This window comes from Eremothecium gossypii, chromosome I (genome assembly GCF_000091025.4).
Source record: "Eremothecium gossypii ATCC 10895 chromosome I, complete sequence".
Lineage (NCBI taxonomy): Eukaryota > Fungi > Ascomycota > Saccharomycetes > Saccharomycetales > Saccharomycetaceae > Eremothecium > Eremothecium gossypii.
In genome coordinates, this window is record NC_005782.2 from 622030 (window position 1) to 637733 (window position 15704).

The window sequence follows — 15704 nt, forward strand, 5'->3', positions numbered from 1 at the left end:
ATTTCCTGACACCAACGGCCCCGCGCCATCGTCCCTACCCCTGGCACGCCGTTGACACGCCAACGGCCCCGCATTATCGTCCCTATCCCTGGCTAATCACTGTCGCACAGTTGCTAGGCACTCCTCCATGGCAAAATCATCAGTCCGTACCCCTTGGCGCCACGATAGTTGTGTATGACCGCTTATTGCGTCCATACCTCATAAGCCTCTTATTACACGCATCCCCTTGATATTTCTCTGACCGTTTAGGTGAGAAGCCGAGAGCTCCCAAGTAACGCACTTAGCATCATAGCATCATTTCTCCGTCTAAATGTTGCATTGGTGTTTTGTGTCAGTCCGTTTGTTAGCTGGCTAGCCATTTCTTCGGCTGGGCTGGGTGACCATAACGAGCAATAACCTGTCATGCTGATGAATGATCCCACTAGGTGCCTCCATAATAGTGCTCCCATTGGAGCTCAACAGCGGCATAGTTGTTGGACTATCGGGCTGCTTCACGTGGTGCATTATTGCACCGTTCTCGATCAGGGCTGTTATGAAAGGATCCTGTGTGTTGTCCTAGGCGATTAGGCTTCGTGGCGTTCTGTACCAGGAGAACAGATCCAGGTATACCCAGTCATTGCTACCTTCATACTCTTGCATCCAGTCACATCCCTGGAACCATGTCTATGTGGCAGAATTCACAAAGTGTAGCATTGCTGTTGTTATTATTATTAGCACGCCACATGCGGCGATTGGCACAAACGGAAGCGCCGGTAAAGCGCCTATACTTGCCCGCACGCTCCTAAAATAACTGCAAAATTTCTATCCGAGCCGGATGTGATTTGGCTGTGCCAGCCGCCAACTCCAATCTCTTAGCTAAAATCAGCTGTTTGTCTCTATCTTTAGCCCCCGACAGTTCATCTTCGTTCCCAGTATCTTGCTCCAATGAGGCCACATCATATGCTGTCTCATAATACAATTTGCAGCTACTTGTATTAAATTGTAATTCTTGCTTCGTTTATGAACCTTCTCACATTACCTGGGTAGTGACGGGAGCAGGTTTAATTGTTGTAGTTTACAGTGGACAGCCACAACACGGTCTTAGTCGTCTACGAACAAACTTAAGAGCTTCAACTGCTTTATCTAACACCAAATCAACAGGAAGAGAACTGTTACATCCCTGGAGACGCCTATTCACATTAGTTGAAGATTAATTATCCAGGCCAGAATGTCCGCTTCCTAGGACGGAGGCGAGAGTTCGCTGCGCGCCAGATACAACGAAGAAAGCACGTGCTCATTTTATAATAAAATGAATACCATAATGATGAGCTAGAATGGCACTGCGGTTTAGTGCGGTAACACTTTTCGTAATCCTTCGATCTTGCAATGAAATGCCGACCTAGAAGTAGTAATTAGGCCGCTTTTATATGTTCTGCAAGATGATATAGAGACAATATCATCAACTCATGCAGCTTACAAATAACATCGATGCTCACAATGTTAAATTATATTAACGAAATAATTTAATATGAATAAGTGCATATTAATTAATAGAAAGTGGATGGCCTTACTATTGTCAAATGATTGAAGTATTAATTTTATAATATTTTAAAATATAATAATTGGTATAAACGATCAAGCAGTTCAATGTGGCAACGCTTAGATCACACCTCAGAAACAACCTAATCATATGTTCGTGGCATCTTCCTGCCTCCTACACCGTCTGCTGAGTCTTCATCTTTGACCATCATTGTGTTCACGTGATCTGTGCAATGCTGTTCTATAAAAAGCTATCACGTGCATTTCACGTGGCGGCGGGGGCAATAAAGCCAGTTGCTGCTGGATGACCATGTCGCGCACGCAGAAGTAACAGCGCATAAGATGAGGGAAAAGCAGCAGGGTACAACAGGCGCAGGGGGAATGAGCTCCGGGGCAGCTGCGGCCTCGCCGGGGCAGAGGCATGCCTCGATTGTCGAGATGCTTTCGACGCCCCCGCCCGCGATAGTCGTGCAGACAGGAATGGAGGATGAGAACGTACGCGCCACGGGCGGAGAGACGGCAGCGGACGGCGACGAGCGCAGAACCCTCTCGCGGCAGAGCAGCACCTCGTCGACTGAGTCTCATGCCTCGGCCACGTCGTGCCTGACCAAGGTGCACGCCCAAAAGTGGCAGCACATTGAGCTGTCGCAGCTGGTGGAGGAGAACAAGCTGGTGTTTATCAATGCCGAAATGTCGGTGGAGGAGGCGTTCAACACATTGGTGGAGCACAATCTGACGTCGCTGCCGGTGGAACGGTACCCGGGCGACATGGACTGCGTGACGTTCGACTACAACGACCTCAACTCATACCTGCTGCTTGTGCTCGGCAAGACGACCGTGGCGGACGAGGAGATCACACGACAGTGCCAGTCGGGGCAGCCGGTACCCGTTGGCCGCATCGTGAAGCTGACTCCGAAGAACCCCTTCTACAAAGTCCCCGAGACGGAAGACCTGTCGACGGTCATGGGCATCCTTGGCTCCGGCGTGCACCGTGTCGCCATTGTGGACTCCACCTCTTCATCTATCCGTGGCATTCTGTCGCAGCGACGTCTGATGAAGTACCTGTGGGACAACGCCCGCCAGTTCAGCAACCTGGAGGTGCTGCTCAACTCGTCGCTGCAAAAGTTGGGCATCGGTGTGCTGGATCCACATACCCCTCCTACTTCGCGGCAGTCGCGTGTTATTTCCATTCTCGACACAGAGCCGCTGCTCGTTGCCCTGCACAAGATGCATACAGAACGGATATCCTCCATCGCAGTGATCGACCACCAGGGCATGCTGCTCGGGAACATCTCTGTGACAGACGTCAAGCAGGTTACGCGCACCTCGCAGTATCCGTTGCTGCACAACACCTGCCGCCATTTCATCAGCGTGATCCTCAACAACCGCGGCCTGGAGATGGGCAAGGACTCCTTCCCCATCTTCCACGTTTACCCCACCTCGTCCCTGGCCCGCACGGTCGCGAAGCTGGTCGCCACCAAGGCGCACCGTCTGTGGATTGTTCAGCCCGTCGAGCAGGGCGTCCTGGTCTCGCCCCCGGTTGCGCCCACCACCATAGATGGCTCTTCAGAATTCAGCTCCCGCCATGTGTCGCCGTCGCCGGCACCGTCGCCTGCCGGCAGCCATGGCCCACTCACCACCTCTGCGTCTCCCCTCGGGACACTTGATAAAGAATACAGCACCGGCAAGCTCATTGGAGTCGTGTCCCTAACCGATATATTGGGCTTGCTAGCCCGCAAGCACACCGAAAATAAGCTTGTCGACCCTCTCTCTGCGAGAAGACAGAGGGGCTCTGTCGCGAGGTAAAGGGTACCTTCGGACAGTTTCGTGTAAGTTGCCTATAGATACGTTGGACCACTATTTAGTTACGAATACATAGCTCGCTCTTAAGTATTTCATCCTTTTTCTAACATTAGGTATTACCCATCAACGTCGGAAGGTGGTGATCTGTGAAGAAAATGAGATCAGAGTTTACTTTTACCGCAGACCAGTGCCGCGGTCCGATATAATGAAGAGGACATGTGCGCTTGCATCACGCGCAGTGCCGAAATCCCTGCTAGAACGACAGGCACGAAGAACTGGCTCTAAGGTAGGCGCCTCTCAAGAAGCTTCCAAATTTGTGGTGGCTTCGCTGCGGGACATTGGTTCGCTTTTCTCGGGGTCATCGTCCGGTGACGATGAGGAACAGGAGGCACTACGCCTGCACTCGGACACGGTGTCGAAGCTCAACTCGGGGGAGCTCACGGAGGTCGTGCGGCAGCGGTACTGTGTAGACAACAAGGACAGATGCGAGACGCGGATGCTTCTGACGAAGTACCCCGGGCCTGCCCGGGAGCGCGAGATGCTGCAGGTGGCCACGGCGGAGCTGAGCGCGAGGGACTGGCGGAAGATGCCGCGCGTGTGGCAGCAGGTCTCGTACTACCACGCGTTTGGGTCATGGGGGCCGCGCACCGGGCTTTCGTTCGTCGGCCGCCGCCCAGAGGACTTCTTTGTCACGGACCAGAAGGGCCTCTGGACGTGCAGCGCGCCGCGCCGCGCCGAGTACGAGCGCAGCTCGCGGGCGCTGGACCCTGCGTCGCGCGCTGTGCTCTACGCCGCGGCCCTGGTCGCGGCCGTAGCAGCGCTGGGCGACCTGTGGCGGCGCCAGGACGCGGACCGGCAGGTGACCGTGGCGGAGCTAGATCTTGCCGAGCCTACCAGCTCGCCCACTTAGTAGGTGGTTATAACATGCATATATAGGTAGATTAGACCCCCAGTGCCGTCTATATAGGTGCAGCGCCGCGCGCCGCTGCACGTGGTTAGTCATCGTCGTCGTCGTCGTCGTCATCGTCGTCGCCGTCATCCATGTCCTTCAAGTCATCCTCCCACGATTTCTCCACCGTCTCCTTCACACGCTTGACGTACTGCGACTTGTGGTCCTTAAACAACGTCGCCGCCTCCACGTTCGCTGGCGACGCCGGGTTCGGATCGTTGAACAACGACTGTATCGACGTCAAGATCGACGCCACGTCGTAGGTGGGCGTCCATCGGTTCTGCAAGATGTCGAGGCAGATCTCCCCGTTCGCGTAGACGTTCGGGTGGAACATCTCGCTGAGGAACTTCACGTGCGGCGGCTTATTGGGGTACTCCTCGTCGAACTCAAGCAGCAGCCTAAACGTCCCGTCCTCGTACGGCGTGTCCGCCGGCCCGATAATCATCGCGTTCCATACCATCACGTTATCGGGTAGTGGCGACGCAGACACTCCTGGCGGCGCATCCTCCTTCATCCGTTTGAAGTCTCTCATCAATCTTCTCCTTGCTGGTGTGCTCATCCTGCCTGTTCCCGTATACCCTGACCCTAGCTCCCCTTGCAAGCAACAAACCGACCCTGCGACTCTATAACCTGGTGCAAGACTGCTTTAGTTGAACTTTGTGCTGCCACACTCAAAGGTATTAAGGCAAACTTGTACTAGATGAGATACCGGAAAATGGCATAGGGTAAGTGTTTCGTAGATGGTGACAACCAATTAGCCCGGCCCTCCGCGCGACGGCCGGGGGGCCAAGCGCAGAGGGCCCGTCAGACTCGATCGAGCTGGAGGTGGTCGGTGTGGTACATCAGGTTGCCCAGCTTCAGGACGGTGTCGGTACCATGGCCGTGTATGGAGTGGACGGTGAGGTCGCCGTTCCAGTACTCCGCGTAGACCTTGCACATCGCCAGGCCAATGCCCAGCTTGTAGCGGAACGGGCGTTCGAGCAGGCCCACGAGTGGGCGGGGGAAGTCAAACTTATAGCGGCCCTTCGTGAGGTTGGTCTCAGCCATGGACTGCAGCGAGGTGTTGGAGAGCTTGCAGGCGGCCGCGACGCGGCGGGCGTCGGCGTCGTACATATGGTCGTACAGTGACACGGTCTGGGCGCCGGGGAGCTTGTGGAAGTTGTCGAGGGCCTGCTGGGCCAGGAGTTTGGACTTGCCGAAGGACCAGATGGTGCGGTCGGGGTGGGGGATGCCGCCGCCGCGGTCGCTGATGCGGAAGAGGTAGCTTTCGGGGTTCTGCACGACGGTGACGGTAATGGGGTCGGGCTTCGGCAGGCCGCGGCGGATGGCCTCCTTCACAGTGGCCTCGTAGCTGTTGCGTAAGGTCTCGCCGAAGAGATAATGCAGCTGGGACGGGAGGAAGTAAAAGCGCAGGTCCGCGCAGCCGTCGATGATGAAGTCCGGTAGGGGGATGTCGGGGTAGAACATGTCGCGGATCGCATTCTCGCAGATCCGCGCGGCATGCAGCAGGTACTCGCGCGCGCTGCACTCCTGGAAGATGTCGCCGAGGACGAGCGTGTTCTCGCTCTTGCCGCTCATGTAGTTGGACGTGACGCTGAGGTGCTCCTCGACGATCAGGCGCCGCGAGATGCGCGCGCGCAGGAAGCTCGACATAAGCCGGTCCATCGCGTCCTGCGGGTATAGGTCCAGGATGCAGCTCTCCAGCGCGCCCATGATCAGGTGCGGCAGGTTTAGGCTGTTGAAGTCGCTCATGATCTGGTGCAGGAGCTCCGCAAAGCGCTCGTTGTCCTCCAGCGTGCGGATCGCCGGGAACCGCCGGAACCGCTCGAAGATGTTGTAGTACGACTCGTACACCTGCACGAAGTGGAAGTTGTTCACCACGTTGAATGGCAGGTCCTGCAGCTCCCGCAGCTTGTGCGCCATCCGCACCGTCAGCTCCTCCTTCGCAAACTGCCCCGACCGGATCACCTTCTGCTTCGTCAGCCGGTTCGAGTCGTCGTAGTACTGCGCCAGGTGCTTCAGCGACACCGCGTGCGGCTGGCGCTGCAGGTACCGCTCTACCAGCACCTTGCGGTTGTGGTAGTAGTGCTGCTGGTTGACGTATTTGGAGTTCCGTGGGTATGCCCGCATAACCTCATTGATGAATGGCGCCAGCTCTGTAACCGGCCAGGTCGGGAAATACTTGCTGAAGTCCGGCACCTGCGAAATCGTTGGGGAAGCCATGCTATACCGCTTGTGATGCTGTGCACGGAGTTGTTGCATCTGCGCTTCGGACCCCGAGCGCTGGAGCACTCTTGCTGCCCGACTATGCAACATCGATTCTGATTCTCGCCGTGGGCCCTTTCTGGTATGACAGGAATGCTTCCTGGCTGCGGTTCAAGCTCTGGTGAGTCCTCTGTGAGTCGAGCATCAGTCAAGGGCAAGCAGGGCTTTTTCGGAAACCCATATTTTAACATCGGCAGAAATGGACGACATGAGACTTCACCATCTGCACCACCAATTCCAGTCCGCAAGAGCGCAGTTAGTGACCAAATTAGTGCTAGCGTGAAGATTACCAGGGGCAATCATGATTCCAGGACGAGAAGGTATGTGGTGGGGCGTTTTGAAGGGCTGAGGGGAGGTTTACAGCCCTCTGCACCGTGCAGCTACTAACGGGATGCAAGTGATAGTTATTGAAGATGAAGAACGGCAGGCAGGTACGAGTGGCGGCGCAGCCAAGCGAGCTTTGGACAGCGGCGGGACGGAGGTGGATGGGATGAAGAAGCAGAAGTCGATACCGAACATTGCGAACGAGCTGGCGAAGAATCGGGCGGAGGTGCGGGCACCGATCAGCAGCATCAACAAGACGCTGGTGCAGCCGGTAGCTCGGCCGCGGATGCATGCGATACCGCTGTCGTCGCTGCTGTCCCCAAGCGTGGACTACGGGTACCCGAAGCTGTCTCCGAGCCCGCAGTTTCCGGCGCTGTCGCCCACGGTGGTCCCCAAGCTGGAAAGCCCTGCGGAGCAGGTGCTGGGGGCGCCGCACGCTCCGCAGGTGCCTGCGTTCCAGCTGCCTGTGCTCGACAGCGGGGCCATTGGCGGCGGGGCGCGTGCAGGGGTGGCACCGGCGGCAGAGGCTTCTGTGAACAATCCATCAGGCCAGGCGGAGGCTGCGGTCGCCAATGCGCCCGCGCGCAAGAGCGCACCCCGTAAGAAGAAGGCCGATGGCGCCGGGGCAGCTGCCAAGAAGAAGGCTGAGGGCAGCAGGCCCGCTGCCAAAAAGGCCAGCAGCAGGCCTGTCAAGAAAGAGGAGCCGGCGGCGGTGCCGTCGGATGCATCTGCCGGGGGCGCGGGGACGAATAAGGTGGTTCTCCCATCGCAGGAGGGCGGGCAGGCCAATGATAGCCCACTGCCGTCGGATGCGAACACAGAAGACCAGGGGGCGACGCCCTTAAGAGCGAGCCCCCCGGCGAACAAGACGAACAAGTCTCTGAAGCGCACACAGTCGAACCTGAGCTCCGGACAGAAGGCGGGCTCGCAGGAATCACAGAAGGCGAGAAAGTCTCTTTCCGCGTCTAACCTGGGCAACGGGACGACTTCCACATCTCCGCCACCCGCTGCTGGTGCCTCGACAGCTCCGGCCTCGAAGAAGGCATCTGGGACGAGCGGTGCCAAGAAGGAGAGCAAGGGCAAAAGCAAGAGCGCTGCGTCCAAGAAGAAGGAAACGGCCGCGGCATCTACCACCGTACCAGATACCAGTTCTGCTGCAGCCATAGCATCTCACACTCCCAAAGTACTGGCGCCAGCACAGCCGATAAAGTCTCCTTCTGTCATGGATGTATTAGACCAAAAGTTCATAGGAACACAAGCGGCCGAGGAGGATGATCCTGTGATTGTAGTGGACGTTCCTCTATACCAGGTTGATACGAATGACTATTTGGATGAAAATGGTCAGGTAGTATTCAACTTCTACAACCTCGTGCATGAAAAGTTTAATACACAGCAGAATTCGCAATCTAGGACTACAAGTAGTGCCACTAAGGATAGACTAGAGCAAGGCGATGACATAGCTATGGCAGATGATGATGACGATGACGATGAAGACGATGAAGACGATGACGATCCAAGCGCTAGCGGAGCCGCAGGTGCGTCGCCTTCTAAAAGCAAAAAGAAGTCCAACCCAATGAAAGGGAAAAGCAGGGTAGGTAAGTACGACATTGAAGACCCATTCATAGACGACTCTGAACTATTGTGGGAAGAGCAACGTGCAGCGACGAAAGACGGCTTCTTCGTTTATTTTGGCCCTCTCATCCAAAAGGGACAATATGCCACGTTTGAAAGAGTAGATGGTACGATGAAGAAAGGTGGGGTGAGAAACCCTAGGTAATCCGCAGCGGAACTCATTCATCGAGTGCAATATGAGCGTTGTACTGGGTGCCTGCATAATATATTCGGTATCAAGGCATGCAATGAGCAGTGCGCCCTTGGAAGGCAATTTAAGTAGATTTGATACATATAGGGACAATACAAGAACAACAAACTCCGAATACTCTAGTTACGTGGAGTTGCCGCCTAGAAACTCTTTCAGCCCGTCGTTTGCAATCTTGATAAACCCGATCTCTGGTATATCTTCTTTCCTTGGTTCAATGCAATTGGAAACCGCCACGGTGAGCTCACGGAGTAATACTTGGTCCCATTTTTTCCGCAAGACAGTTATCAAGTTCAAGTATGATAGCAAAGTTGTGAGCTGCTTTGGGTCTTCAGTTTCCGTGCAGAACTTGGCTGACATCATCGCCAACGTGTGGAAGGCCGCCATACGATCGTCATTAAGCTTAATGAACGGCCGTGGCGGAAGCGGCGGCGCCTTCGTATCAGTGCGCGTGTGCGATGGGACGTCCCTTGTGCAGATAGTATATTGGTCGCTGACCATCATAATCTTGGCAATTTCGAGGATTATTTGTTTGGCCGTCTCATAGGGGCACTGCAACAGGGTGTCGATGACGAAATCAAACGCCGTGGTCTCCGAGGCCAAAAACAGAACTCTCGCTAAAATGCTGTGCGTCATGCGTCCGATTTCTCTACTAGGTAGCCTGCACATGTTCAGAAGCAGCACTTGAATAAAGACAGCAAAGACTGTCTGCGGGAACTCACGCACGAGCTTATGGTTCTCCTCATGCGAGTTGCCTTCCAATGCAAGTAAAACGAAATAGAGCGACGCGTCTGTAACAGCTATATTGCCAAAAGACTTTGAGTATATTTCAGGTGTGTTAAACCGCAGAAACATGTAGATGGCATCGTCCAACCGAAGGCTGAGGCAGATCGGCTTTCCTGTCTCAAAGTGGTGTAGTACAGCGAGCACAAAGATCCCCCGCGCGTCTATTGGCATGGACTGGAGTTCAGCAATTTTCTTCAGTTCATAGGTGTATGCCAACTGGTAGATAACCTCCGCGCCGTCTGCCTTGTCTGCATCTGCAGACACGCAGGCGTAGACATCCCGGGACTCCAGGATGCACTGCTTCTGGAACGCACCTTCGATGTCGATATCAAACGAATGGGCAAGCTGAAAGTAGCGGCCCAGTGTCTCGCGTAGCTCCACATGATCATCGTGGAGCTTGAATTCCAGCCCGTGAGACTTGGCAAAGTACTCCGGAGCCCACCGGACGCTTTGCCTACGCAGCAATTGGGCCAGAGCGTATGCCAGGAAACTCCGAAACAACGTGCGCTGCAGGTAATCCTCTTGTGCACGCAGCTCCTCGTCCTCCGAGGATGACACGGGCGCCGTGTAGTCGCGGCAAAACGTATACAGGCGCCGCAGCAGTAGGTGCACGTCGCACAGTTCATCTGCATTGCGCTCCACCAGCTTCACGAGCACGCCTATGATCTCCCCCAGGAACCGCGACGGGTACGCAGTCGTCGTTCTTCCCAGCGTGGTCGTCACGAATTCCATCAGCATGTGGAACTTCAGCGCGAACATCTCCTCACGCAGATCCGCGTCTTCCTCCTCCTCTGCGGCCACCGAGAGCTCCGCCAGCTGCTGGCACCCGGTCAGGAAGCACTCCCGCGCGTTCCCCTCGCGCCCCACCTCCCTGAAGCAGCCCACCAGGAGCCGCCACACCATATCATCCCCGAGCCCTTCGTTGAGGTTGAAGTTGTCTGCCCTAATGCACCGCACAAGCACCTTCGGGATATCCCAACCCAAATCTCCCACGAGTGCAGGGTGCTCCCGGAGCTGCTCCCACAGCGCCTCCAGGAAGCTCGCCACCCGCCCCGCGTTACCGCTCGCAAGCGCCTGCTCCGCGCACAACTCGATCCCCGCTGCGAGCGAGATCACGTCCCCCGCCTGCTCCGCGAATAGCACGCCCAGACTCTCACCTTCCGTAGTTGCGTGGCGTTTCATAGATCACTCTTCGCACTCCGACAGACACTTGGCAAGGTGCATAACTGTAGTTGTAAACAATTTTACCCCCAACATCACCAGGCTCCTCCACTCCGACTCGTCACCATGGTACCGCTGCTCGAGAGCGAAACCGAGAATAGTATTAGCCAGTCACAGTTCGACAGCGAGAGCGCGAGTGCAGAGCCCACGCCCCCGCAGCACACGCAGGAGTCGCTTCAGAACCGGCTGGAGGAGTACCACGAGCGCCTCAGCCGCCTGCAGCTGCCCTCGAGCTCCGATTCCGAATGTAGTGATATCGAGCAGGAATCGCTGGAGCTCGAGCAGGAGGTGCCGCTCAGCACGTCTGTGTATCTCGCGGGCGCGCGGTCCGCAGGCGGACTACCGAGCTCTTCGGAGCTGAGCGAGACGCCCGAGCCGCCCAAAGTAGCCATCCGGTTCCAGCCGATCGGCTCGGTCGGGCAGGTGATGCCCCAGGTGTGCCGGATCAGCAGCGCACAGAGCTTTGGCGCAGTGCTGGTATTCCTGCGGCGGCGACTGCGGCTGGACACCGTGCACTGTTACGTGAGCAACTCGTTTGCACCTACGCCGCAGCAGAACGTGGGTCAGCTGTGGGAGCAGTTCAAGGTCAATGACGAGCTGGTCGTGTCTTACTGTGCGACCGTGGCGTTTGGCTAGTTGTGTAACTGATGTATAATGCGGGCGCGAAAAGCCTGCCAAGTACGCGTTAGAGAAGCAAGCATGAACGCGAACGGCGAGGCGAACGGCGGTGTGGATAGCGCGGCTCTGGATGAGCTGATCCCGCAGATCTTCGACCAGATGCGCACGAACCAGCTGGACGGCAGCGGGGCCGCGGCTTGGGGGACTGCGGCTGTGAGCACGGCGACGCTGCTGAAGGAGATGGAACAGCTCGATCAGATCATCCCGGTACTGCAGCAGCTGAACGAGTCGCTGCGGCGGTCGACGGGGGAGAACCTCAGTCGGATCCGGCGCACGTGCGAGGCCGTGAACAGGGTTCTCGACACTTGGATCAAGATACAGTCGCAGGCGGGGTACGTGGGCGAGCTGATGGACGACTCGGAGTACCTGTCGTACATGGAGAAGACGCGCGGGGACGAGGGCCAGCAGCAGGCGTACATGGAGAGCCTCCGAAAACAGGTGGAGGAGCTGCGGCGCAAGGTCGACGAGCGGCGGGCTGTCGAGGCGGCGGCGGCTGCGCCGCGGGCGCCGGAGCGTACGCGCGGGGCGTCGGGGATACCGCGCGGGGGCTCGCGGATCACTAAGCGGGGCGGGACAACTGTACGAGGACGGCGGATGTTCCGTTAGTGCGTATTGTATGTAGGGAGTATATGATATGGCTTTATTACTTTAGGGTTGGGAGACTTCCAGCTGGACGAGCAGATCCGATGCCTCCACTGTCTCGCCGTCCGAAACGAAAACGTCCTTAACTTGCCCGTCGCTGGGCGAGGAGATAACCATCTCCATTTTCATGGCGCTCAGGACTGCGACGGGTTGGCCCTTCGTCACTGCGGAGCCCTTGTGCACCTTCACCTCGATGATGACGCCGGCCATGGGCGCGCCGACCTGGAACTGGTCGTGGGCATCTGCCTTGAGCTTCGACACGGTTTCAAGTTTTTGCGACTTGTCCGCGACTGATACTTTACGCAGCTCACCATTTAGCTCGAAATAGACCTCGCGCTTGCCAGTCTCCTTGTTCAGGTCGCCGATGGCTTGGAGCTTGATGATGAGCACCTTGCCCTGCTCGATGGTGACAATGATTTCCTCGCCGATCTTTGGCGGAGACAGGAAGTTATGTGTGGGCAGTACCGACAGGTCTCCGTAGGTCTCTCTGATCTTTCTAAAGTCTTCATACACCTTCGGGTACATGTTGTAGGATGCGACATCGCACTCATCGATGTTGTCGAACCGAGAGCGCAGTTCCTCGCGGATCTTGTCGAGATCGAATGGTGCCAGCTCCAAACCTGGTCTGACCTTCAGTTTCCTGCGTTTGTTTCTGAGAACATCTGATCTGAGGGGTTCGGGGAACCCTCCGTAAGGTTGGCCTATGAGACCTTCAAAAAAGTCCATGACAGAGTCTGGGAAGTCAAGCGAGCTTGCAAGTCTGCGTACATCATCGGAGTTTAGACGGTTGCTGACCATAAACTGGGCAAGATCGCCGACAACCTTCGATGTAGGGGTGACCTTCACAAGATCACCGAGCAGCTGGTTGGCCTCGGCATAAGCGCGCTTGGTCTCTGCCCACTGTTCTCCAAGACCAAGCTGCTGTGCCTGGAACAACAGGTTTGTGAGCTGACCACCAGGAATTTCATGTTTGTACACCTCTGGGTCGGGGCCCTTGAGGTCCGCTTCGAAGCATGAGTACAACAGTCTCATCTCCGCCCAGTATGCGTCTAGTTCGATCGCATGATCGGGGTCTACACCCGTCGCGATATCGCCACCCAATGAGGCCTGCAAAGCCGTAATGGAGGGCTGGGACGTTAAGCCAGACATCGAGTTGGTGGCGACGTCCACAACATCGGCGCCAGAGATGGCGCATTGGACCATTGATGCGACACCTGTGCCTGCAGAATCATGTGTATGCACATGAATTGGGAGGTCTGGATACTTTGCCCTGATCGAGCCAATCAGTAGCTTTGCTGCACCGGGCTTCATGGTGCCGGCCATATCTTTAATACCCAAGATATGTGTGCCCATGGCAACAATCTTTTCAGTCAACTCCAGGTAGTAATCAAGGTTGTACTTCTTGCCTGGCTGTAGCATATCACCTGAGTAACAGATAGTGGCCTCAACCAACCCTCCCGCTTTCTTCACGGCGTCGACACCCACCTTCAGCTGTTCTAGGTCATTCAACGCATCGAACACTCTGAAAATATCGACACCATTCTCCTTTGCTTGTTTGACGAAATGGTCAATCGCATTATCAGGCAGAGAGGAGTAAGCAACACCGTTGGCACCACGAAGCAACATCTGGAATGGGATGTTTGGCACCAATTTCCGCAGTGTCCTCAAGCGCTCCCATGGGTCTTCGTGCAAAAACCGCATGGCAACGTCAAACGTAGCGCCACCCCAACACTCTAATGCAAAGGCTCCTGCTAATGCATGTGCAGTGGTAGGTGCAATAGCAGCTAGGTCATAAGTACGCACCCTAGTTGCCAACAATGATTGATGGGCATCTCTCCATGTAGTGTCTGTAAGCAATGTTCCATCGAATTCACGCACCTTCTTCGCAAATACTTCTGGGCCATGCTCTAGTAGCACCTGCCGCCAGCCCGCGGGGGGCTGGGACTGAACATCAATTACCTCACCCTTAGCATTGTGCAGCTGTGGGATACTTGGCTGGGCTAAGAGCTTCGGTACGCCCATTTGTCCCTTGATGGAAGAACCGTTAACTGCAAGATCAGAAAGGTACTGCAGTAGTTTCTGTGCTCTATTTTGCGAAGCAACCATCTCAAAGAGCTGTGGAGTATCGTCGATGAACGTGGTCCAGTAGTCGCCGGAAATGAATACAGGATGCGTCAGCAGCGTCAGCAGAAAGGGGATGTTCGTCTTAACGCCTCTAATTCTGAACTCAATTAGCGCACGCAGCATCTTCCTACGAACAATCTCATATGTAGAGCCCGAGCATGAGCACTTGACCAGCATGGAATCGTAGTGGGGGGATATGACAGCCCCAGCAAACGCATTGCCACCATCCAAGCGCACACCGTTACCACCAGCAGACCTGTAAACGTCTAATCTTCCCGTGTCAGGCTGGAAGTTCTTCGAGGGGTCCTCGGTAGTAATACGGCACTGGATCGCAAAACCACGCGTTGTTATGCGATCCTGCATTAGCCCCAGTTGTTCTAAAGAAGCACCTGCTGCAATTTGAATTTGCGCAGCAACTATATCCACACCCGTAATCTCCTCTGTTATAGTATGCTCCACCTGGATACGTGGATTGATCTCGATGAAATAATGTCTGTTTTGTTTATCAACCAAAAACTCAGCAGTACCCGCATTCCGGTACCCCGACGCCTTGGCCAACTTCACTGCATCTGTGAGGATCGCGTCGCGCACTTCCTTAGATAGCGTTTTAGCCGGCGCAACTTCAACAACCTTCTGGTGGCGTCTCTGTACGGAGCAATCACGCTCAAAGAGGTGCACCACATTGCCATAGTTGTCTGCAAGCAGCTGCACCTCAATGTGCTTGGGTTGGTCTAGAAAACGTTCCACAAAGCAGGTGCCATTGCCAAAGGCTGTTTCCGCCTCGGAGCGCGCACGCTGGAAGGCATCGCGGATATCGTCACCCTCCCGCACCACGCGCATCCCGCGTCCACCACCGCCGAAGGCCGCCTTGATGATCACAGGGTACCCGTACTTCTGCACAAACTCCTCCGCCTCTTCCACTGAGCTTATAGGGCCTTCCGTTCCCGGGACGGTCGGCACATCGGCCACCGCCGCAAGATTGCGCGCGCTCACCTTGTCACCCACGGCCTCGATTACAGACGCTGGCGGTCCTATCCACGTGATGCCGGCCCCCTCCACCTTCGCCGCAAATTCAGCGTTCTCAGAAAGAAACCCGTAGCCTGGGTGGATGAAATCCACGTCGTGGTCTCGCGCTATCCGCAGAATTTCGTCGATGGCCAGGTACGCGCCGACCGGCGTGTACTGGCCCTCGCGCCCGATCATGTACGCCTCGTCCGCCTTTTGCCGATGCATCGACAGCCGGTCTTCGTACGAGTAGACTGCCACTGTCGCCATTGAGAGCTCATGTGCCGTCCGGAAGATACGAATTGGTATTTCGCCTCTGTTTGCTACCAGGACTTTGTTCTTCTCGCCCAGCAGGTTTGAATGCCGGCGAAAACCAGCCAGTTGGGACCCCATGTCGTGCTGGTAGTTTCGAAGGCTCTCTTGACGTCAATCCAGTTGCCATCTGCCTGCAACGGTGCCCCTCTCTGTATTTATACCTCCAGCAATGTTGCATTGATCGCGTAACGGCGCGGGAGTGTGATAGCGCCAGCTGTGACTGTCGGCCAATCAGATTCCATTATTCTAACCGGG

At 55.9% G+C, this 15704-nt stretch overlaps 9 protein-coding genes across 9 annotated transcripts; 5 read left to right on the top strand and 4 right to left on the bottom strand.

Moving 5' to 3' along the window:
• Positions 1 to 1860: 1860 nt before the first annotated feature.
• AGOS_AAR154W (AAR154Wp) lies at positions 1861 to 3324 on the top strand (the record flags this gene model as incomplete). The annotated part of the gene is made up of 1 exon (NM_208050.1): positions 1861 to 3324. One exon carries the CDS (start codon positions 1861 to 1863, stop codon positions 3322 to 3324), a length of 1464 nt encoding a protein of 487 aa, NP_982697.1.
• A 202-nt stretch (positions 3325 to 3526) lies between these two features.
• On the top strand, positions 3527 to 4231 carry AGOS_AAR155W (AAR155Wp; the record flags this gene model as incomplete). Its single annotated transcript, NM_208051.1, has 1 exon — positions 3527 to 4231. The coding sequence occupies one exon, from the start codon at positions 3527 to 3529 to the stop codon at positions 4229 to 4231; it is 705 nt and encodes a 234-aa protein (NP_982698.1).
• Positions 4232 to 4316: 85 nt separating this feature from the next.
• On the bottom strand, positions 4317 to 4829 carry RAD6 (E2 ubiquitin-conjugating protein RAD6; the record flags this gene model as incomplete). The annotated part of the gene is made up of 1 exon (NM_208052.1): positions 4317 to 4829. One exon carries the CDS (start codon positions 4827 to 4829, stop codon positions 4317 to 4319), a length of 513 nt encoding a protein of 170 aa, NP_982699.1.
• Positions 4830 to 5074: 245 nt separating this feature from the next.
• On the bottom strand, positions 5075 to 6586 carry PKP2 (protein kinase PKP2; the record flags this gene model as incomplete). Its single annotated transcript, NM_208053.1, has 1 exon — positions 5075 to 6586. The coding sequence occupies one exon, from the start codon at positions 6584 to 6586 to the stop codon at positions 5075 to 5077; it is 1512 nt and encodes a 503-aa protein (NP_982700.1).
• Positions 6587 to 6836: 250 nt separating this feature from the next.
• On the top strand, positions 6837 to 8636 carry HPC2 (Hpc2p; the record flags this gene model as incomplete). The annotated part of the gene is made up of 2 exons (NM_208054.1): positions 6837 to 6855; positions 6940 to 8636. 2 exons carry the CDS (start codon positions 6837 to 6839, stop codon positions 8634 to 8636), a joined length of 1716 nt encoding a protein of 571 aa, NP_982701.1.
• Positions 8637 to 8804: 168 nt separating this feature from the next.
• Positions 8805 to 10646, bottom strand: YBP1 (Ybp1p; the record flags this gene model as incomplete). The annotated part of the gene is made up of 1 exon (NM_208055.1): positions 8805 to 10646. One exon carries the CDS (start codon positions 10644 to 10646, stop codon positions 8805 to 8807), a length of 1842 nt encoding a protein of 613 aa, NP_982702.1.
• Positions 10647 to 10751: 105 nt separating this feature from the next.
• On the top strand, positions 10752 to 11321 carry ATG12 (Atg12p; the record flags this gene model as incomplete). Its single annotated transcript, NM_208056.1, has 1 exon — positions 10752 to 11321. The coding sequence occupies one exon, from the start codon at positions 10752 to 10754 to the stop codon at positions 11319 to 11321; it is 570 nt and encodes a 189-aa protein (NP_982703.1).
• A 63-nt stretch (positions 11322 to 11384) lies between these two features.
• Positions 11385 to 11969, top strand: DUO1 (Duo1p; the record flags this gene model as incomplete). The annotated part of the gene is made up of 1 exon (NM_208057.2): positions 11385 to 11969. The coding sequence occupies one exon, from the start codon at positions 11385 to 11387 to the stop codon at positions 11967 to 11969; it is 585 nt and encodes a 194-aa protein (NP_982704.2).
• A 42-nt stretch (positions 11970 to 12011) lies between these two features.
• On the bottom strand, positions 12012 to 15527 carry PYC2 (pyruvate carboxylase 2; the record flags this gene model as incomplete). The annotated part of the gene is made up of 1 exon (NM_208058.2): positions 12012 to 15527. One exon carries the CDS (start codon positions 15525 to 15527, stop codon positions 12012 to 12014), a length of 3516 nt encoding a protein of 1171 aa, NP_982705.2.
• Between the last annotated feature and the right edge of the window lie 177 nt (positions 15528 to 15704).